The 7522-nt window shown below is 44.9% G+C and overlaps 1 protein-coding gene across 2 annotated transcripts in view; it reads left to right on the forward strand.

The window, feature by feature from the left end:
* The window catches only part of LOC143296536 (dipeptidyl-peptidase 5-like), a 38060-nt gene that overhangs the window by 7927 nt on the left and 22611 nt on the right, over window positions 1-7522 (forward strand). For both annotated transcript variants that reach the window (XM_076608553.1, XM_076608554.1), the window contains exon 5: window positions 5793-6107. In XM_076608553.1, the coding sequence (XP_076464668.1) occupies window positions 5793-6107 (315 nt within the window). The remainder of the gene's footprint in view (window positions 1-5792; window positions 6108-7522) is intronic.

Consider the following 7522-nt stretch of genomic DNA (forward strand, 5'->3'; position numbering starts at 1 on the left):
TTCCATCTCTAACATGGTGTGTAGAGTCCAACACATCAACCTTTGTTCCATGTCTAACATGGTGTGTAGAGCCCTACACATCAACCTTTGTTCCATCTCTAACATGGCGTGTAGAGTCCAATACATCAACCTTTGTTCCATGTCTAACATGGCGTGTAGAGTCCAACACATCAATCTTTGTTCCATCTCTAACATGGCGTGTAGAGTCCAACACATCAACCTTTGTTCCATCTCTAACATGGTGTGTAGAGTCCAATACATCAACCTTTGTTCCATGTCTAACATGGTGTGTAGAGTCCTACACATCAACCTTTGTTCCATGTCTAACATGGTGTGTAGAGTCCAACACATCAACCTTTGTTCCATGTGTGTGTAGAGTCCAACACATCAACCTTTGTTCCATGTCTAACATGGTGTGTAGAGTTCTACACATCAACCTTTGTTCCATGTCTAACATGGTGTGTAGAGTTCTACACATCAACCTTTGTTCCATGTTAGTGTGTAGAGTCCAACACATCAACCTTTGTTCCATGTCTAACGTGGTGTTGTGTCCTTGGGAAAGGCACTTTACTGTGCTTTTCCTCACTCCACTCAGGTGTGAATGGGTACCTGTCTTCAGTTGGGGAAGGTTGGAATGTAGGAAGGAGAGGATTGGTGCTCACTTTCCTATGCTCAGCCCTGGACACAGGGGATGTGGACTCAATGTCCAGATGGCCTTAAAAGGCTACATGACTTCTAACCCTTTACCTGTATGTAATTCCAACAGAAGCGTTTAACTCATTACTTCATTTGTATTTGTACTTATATTTCTTTTTATCACAACAGATTTCTCTGTGTGAAATTCGGGCTGCTCTCCCCAGGGAGAGCACGTCGCTACACTACAGTGCCACCCATTTTTTTGTATTTTTTCCTGCGTGCAGTTTTATTTGTTTTTCCTATCGAAGTAGATTTTTCTTCAGAATTTTGCCAGGAACAACCCTTTTCTTTTACGTGCGCTAAGTGCATGCTGCACACAGGACCTCGGTTTATCGTCTCATCCGAATGACTAGCGCCCAGACCACCACTCAAGGTCTAGTGGAGGGGGAGAAAATATCGGCGGCTGAGCCGTGATTCGAACCAGCGCGCTCAGATTCTCTCAATCTTAGGCGGACGTGTTGCCTCTAGGCCATCACTCCACATTACCTCATTACTTCCTCTGTGGACCAGGTATGAGTATTCTGGTACCAGCACACTTTTCTAATTTCGTTCATTCTTGCTCAGTGCAGTTGGCATTTTAAACTGAACCATTTACGTATTCTGGAAGCATGAAAACGAAGCTTTGTTTGACCGATTAGATCAACAATTCTCCATCAATATTCGCTGTTTTAGTAAACCACCCTGTTTTTGCTGCAGTGGTTAACTCTTTCCGGACGAAGGAATGCTCACGCATTCCTACGTAAAACGTATTCGGATTCGGACGAAGGAGTGGAATAGCATTCTCTGAAAGTAAATTTCCATCATACGCTGTACACGTGATTTTGTGATTAGCCAAGCAGAGTGCGCTATTCTGGGTCACTCCACAATCGAACAGTATGATTGGTCAGCCTGGGATGTGTGGCCTGTCTCGCACACACGCTGACAAAGTCACTGACCAGTCGTCTGCTCGCATGCCAGCCTGTTAGCAAAGCGGGCTCTTCTCAGAATGTTGTGAAGCGAACAAGGCAATGACGGCTACGTTTTAGAGTTGCCGATGTACTTGAAATGCTACAAACTGAAGGGTCGGACATTGAAGAGGTGGATGATGACGAAGAAGAAAGCGAATTTAATGCAGAAAGTGAGCATGGGTATGGTGATTCGGGATGAAAAATTGGCAGTACTTTCTACATATGGCAAAACTGTAAAAATATAATGAGAAATTTGATTTTTTTTATATGTAATAGCTCAACACGTAATAAACCAGTTTTGAAAGTTTCATTTTCTTACACAGTATTTTGTATTTTTTGTAATTTTTTTCCAAACCCTTACAAATGGGCCGTCCGTGGGGAAAAGCAAGGGAGAAAACTTGTCGTCCCGAGTGTAGCATTGGTCCAGGGGAGTTGTAGCTGTGGGGCAGAATGAGTTAGACTGATGATGAATGACATTGTGTGGACAGCCGTTGTAGCTGTGGGGCAGAATGAGTTAGACTGATGATGAATGACATTGTGTGGACAGCCGGTGTAGCTGTGGGGCAGAATGAGTTAGACTGATGATGAATGACATTGTGTGGACAGCCGGTGTAGCTGTGGGGCAGAATGAGTTAGACTGATGATGAATGACATTGTGTGGACAGCCAGTGTAGCTGTGGGGCAGAATGAGTTAGATTGATGATGAATGACATTGTGTGGACAGCCGTTGTAGCTGTGGGGCAGAATGAGTTAGACTGATGATGAATGACATTGTGTGGACAGCCGTTGTAGCTGTGGGGCAGAATGAGTTAGATTGATGATGAATGACATTGTGTGGACAGCCGGTGTAGCTGTGGGGCAGAATGAGTTAGATTGATGATGAATGACATTGTGTGGACAGCCGTTGTAGCTGTGGGGCAGAATGAGTTAGACTGATGATGAATGACATTGTGTGGACAGCCGGTGTAGCTGTGGGGCAGAATGAGTTAGACTGATGATGAATGACATTGTGTGGACAGCCGGTGTAGCTGTGGGGCAGAATGAGTTAGACTGATGATGAATGACATTGTGTGGACAGCCGGTGTAGCTGTGGGGCAGAATGAGTTAGACTGATGATGAATGACATTGTGTGGACAGCCGGTGTAGCTGTGGGGCAGAATGAGTTAGACTGATGATGAATGACATTGTGTGGACAGCCGGTGTAGCTGTGGGGCAGAATGAGTTAGACTGATGATGAATGACATTGTGTGGACAGCCGTTGTAGCTGTGGGGCAGAATGAGTTAGACTGATGATGAATGACATTGTGTGGACAGCCGGTGTAGCTGTGGGGCAGAATGAGTTAGACTGATGATGAATGACATTGTGTGGACAGCCAGGTGTAGCTGTGGGGCAGAATGAGTTAGACTGATGATGAATGACATTCTGTGGACAGCCGTTGTAGCTGTGGGGCAGAATGAGTTAGACTGATGATGAATGACATTGTGTGGACAGCCGGTGTAGCTGTGGGGCAGAATGAGTTAGACTGATGATGAATGACATTGTGTGGACAGCCGGTGTAGCTGTGGGGCAGAATGAGTTAGACTGATGATGAATGACATTGTGTGGACAGCCAGTGTAGCTGTGGGGCAGAATGAGTTAGACTGATGATGAATGACATTGTGTGGACAGCCGGTGTAGCTGTGGGGCAGAATGAGTTAGACTGATGATGAATGACATTGTGTGGACAGCCGGTGTAGCTGTGGGGTAGAATGAGTTAGACTGATGATGAATGACATTGTGTGGACAGCCGGTGTAGCTGTGGGGTAGAATGAGTTAGACTGATGATGAATGACATTGTGTGGACAGCCAGTGTAGCTGTGGGGTAGAATGAGTTAGACTGATGATGAATGACATTGTGTGGACAGCCAGTGTAGCTGTGGGGCAGAATGAGTTAGACTGATGATGAATGACATTGTGTGAACAGCCGGTGTAGCTGTGGGGCAGAATGAGTTAGACTGATGATGAATGACATTGTGTGGACAGCCGGTGTAGCTGTGGGGCAGAATGAGTTAGACTGATGATGAATGACATTCTGTGGACAGCCGGTGTAGCTGTGGGGCAGAATGAGTTAGACTGATGATGAATGACATTGTGTGGACAGCCGGTGTAGCTGTGGGGCAGAATGAGTTAGACTGATGATGAATGACATTCTGTGGACAGCCGTTGTAGCTGTGGGGCAGAATGAGTTAGATTGATGATGAATGACATTCTGTGGACAGCCGTTGTAGCTGTGGGGCAGAATGAGTTAGACTGATGATGAATGACATTGTGTGGACAGCCGTTGTAGCTGTGGGGCAGAATGAGTTAGACTGATGATGAATGACATTGTGTGGACAGCCAGTGTAGCTGTGGGGCAGAATGAGTTAGACTGATGATGAATGACATTGTGTGGACAGCCGTTGTAGCTGTGGGGCAGAATGAGTTAGACTGATGATGAATGACATTGTGTGGACAGCCGTTGTAGCTGTGGGGCAGAATGAGTTAGACTGATGATGAATGACATTGTGTGGACAGCCGTTGTAGCTGTGGGGCAGAATGAGTTAGACTGATGATGAATGACATTCTGTGGACAGCCGTTGTAGCTGTGGGGCAGAATGAGTTAGACTGATGATGAATGACATTGTGTGGACAGCCGTTGTAGCTGTGGGGCAGAATGAGTTAGACTGATGATGAATGACATTGTGTGGACAGCCGTTGTAGCTGTGGGGCAGAATGAGTTAGACTGATGATGAATGACATTGTGTGGACAGCCGTTGTAGCTGTGGGGCAGAATGAGTTAGACTGATGATGAATGACATTGTGTGGACAGCCGGTGTAGCTGTGGGGCAGAATGAGTTAGACTGATGATGAATGACATTGTGTGGACAGCCGTTGTAGCTGTGGGGCAGAATGAGTTAGACTGATGATGAATGACATTGTGTGGACAGCCGTTGTAGCTGTGGGGCAGAATGAGTTAGACTGATGATGAATGACATTGTGTGGACAGCCGTTGTAGCTGTGGGGCAGAATGAGTTAGACTGATGATGAATGACATTGTGTGGACAGCCAGTGTAGCTGTGGGGCAGAATGAGTTAGACTGATGATGAATGACATTGTGTGGACAGCCAGTGTAGCTGTGGGGCAGAATGAGTTAGACTGATGATGAATGACATTGTGTGAACAGCCGGTGTAGCTGTGGGGCAGAATGAGTTAGATTGATGATGAATGACATTCTGTGGACAGCCGGTGTAGCTGTGGGGCAGAATGAGTTAGACTGATGATGAATGACATTCTGTGGACAGCCGGTGTAGCTGTGGGGCAGAATGAGTTAGATTGATGATGAATGACATTCTGTGGACAGCTGTTGTAGCTGTGGGGCAGAATGAGTTAGACTGATGATGAATGACATTGTGTGGACAGCTGTTGTAGCTGTGGGGCAGAATGAGTTAGATTGCTGATGAATGACATTGTGTGGACAGCCGGTGTAGCTGTGGGGTAGAATGAGTTAGACTGATGATGAATGACATTGTGTGGACAGCTGTTGTAGCTGTGGGGCAGAATGAGTTAGATTGCTGATGAATGACATTGTGTGGACAGTCAGTGTAGCTGTGGGGCAGAATGAGTTAGACTGATGATGAATGACATTCTGTGGACAGCCGTTGTAGCTGTGGGGCAGAATGAGTTAGACTGATGATGAATGACATTGTGTGGACAGCCGGTGTAGCTGTGGGGCAGAATGAGTTAGACTGATGATGAATGACATTGTGTGGACAGCCGGTGTAGCTGTGGGGCAGAATGAGTTAGACTGATGATGAATGACATTGTGTGGACAGCCGTTGTAGCTGTGGGGCAGAATGAGTTAGACTGATGATGAATGACATTGTGTGGACAGCCGGTGTAGCTGTGGGGCAGAATGAGTTAGACTGATGATGAATGACATTGTGTGGACAGCCGTTGTAGCTGTGGGGCTAGAATGAGTTAGACTGATGATGAATGACATTGTGTGGACAGCCGGTGTAGCTGTGGGGCTAGAATGAGTTAGATTGATGATGAATGACATTGTGTGGACAGCCGTTGTAGCTGTGGGGCAGAATGAGTTAGACTGATGATGAATGACATTGTGTGGACAGCCGTGGGACGACACGGAGGTGTGGGCGGCAGAGCTGGAAGACTCTGGCAGTCAGGTGAAGGACACTTCACGCCAGAGGATGGCTGGCAGTGCAGACGAGAGTGCTATAGAACCCGGGTGGACAGCCGGCAATGAGCTGCTGTACGTCAGCGACAAAACCAACTGGTGGAACCTGTACCACGTCACTGCTGACGGCAGCCATGTCAACCTGTGCCCCACGTCCTCGGAGATCGCCGGGCCGCAGTGGCAGTTTGGTAAAACGGCCTATGTTGCTGATCTCCAGGACGCCACAAAGATTGTGACTTTGCAGGATTACGTAAGTGGCAGTCGTTAGGGATGCTTTTGTGTGCTGTTATATCCCACTCAGCGTGTGTCTGTGTGTGTGTGTGTGTATGTGTGTGTGTGTGTGTGTGTGTGTGTGTTCTTGTTCTCTCACCAAGTTGTTTCTCCCCCTTTTTAAAATTGTTTTAAAAAATATATATATATATGTGTGTGTGTGTGTGTGTGTGTGTGTGTGTGTAGCATATATGGATTTGACCGAATGCAGTGACGCCTCCTTGAGCGACTGATACTGATACGTTTAATGTGTTAACTCGAGCTAGACTACAAAGAGGCTGCTTGCCAGTTGAGAACAAGAATGGTTGTGGTTCCACAGTGCCTCTCTCACATAGTGTTTTTCTCTGGTGTGATGTAGAGAAACCAGGCAGGGAGTCATCTGAACAACATAATAACAGTAATACTAATGGCAGTGTGTAATCAGGTAATCCGCGTGTGTGGGGTGGGTGGGGGTGGGGGTGCGGGTGTGTGCTGATTATCTGGTTGCGGTTTTCCGCAATTTATCTTTATTTTTTATCTTATCTTTCTATTATAATCAATGTGCAGTATAGTAGGCTATGTTTATAATTACATTCAAATAATGTTTCTTAATTCTTTCTGTTTTTACATTAAGAATACTAGTTATTACCTGCAGTGTGTGGATGTATGTATGAAACGGTGTATGTGATATTTTTTACATTTGTATCTTCGTAATATTTGTAAAAGCTGTTGTTGACTTTTACAGTTATGGTTCCCATGTTGTTTACTTGTCTATGTTGTGATAATGCACCTGACCAAATTTCTCCAGTTGGAGATAATAAAGTTATTCTTTTCTTATCTTATCTTATCTTATCTTATGATGATTATGATGTTGAAGATAGTTCCATAGAGTCTGTCCACAGGCTTTTGCCATTGAAAATTCATACATAAATGTTGGTGTGTCTTGCCATGTGTCATGGTGGATGTCAGACAGGAACTGCAAAATAGTTATATTCAGATGTGGCATTACACCCTGGAAAAGAGTAATACATGTTTATTTTATGGAAAGTTTTAAAGCTGGTTTTGGAAGAGGAAATATATATTTCCAATCTGCCAGACTGTTACATCGTAAGTACAGCTCAGGTGCAGTCATCACAAATTACCTATTGAGTGTGGCAGATATGATATTCCTTGTGACACAGGTACACTTGGTTATAGAGGCATATTCGATTCTATTCTATTCTACTCTATTCTGTTCTGTTCTTTTATAATGTTCCACATGAGCTGCATATTTGTCATAACTGTGACTTGAGGATGCATTTCATTTTATTTTGGAATGCCGGAAATTTTGCAGACTTTTGGAACCAGTACATTTCTAAAGATATATCTAAATCCAAATTGACATTTTATTTTCACACCAACATTGTAGAGAGATGA

This window comes from Babylonia areolata, chromosome 21 (genome assembly GCF_041734735.1).
Source record: "Babylonia areolata isolate BAREFJ2019XMU chromosome 21, ASM4173473v1, whole genome shotgun sequence".
Lineage (NCBI taxonomy): Eukaryota > Metazoa > Mollusca > Gastropoda > Neogastropoda > Buccinidae > Babylonia > Babylonia areolata.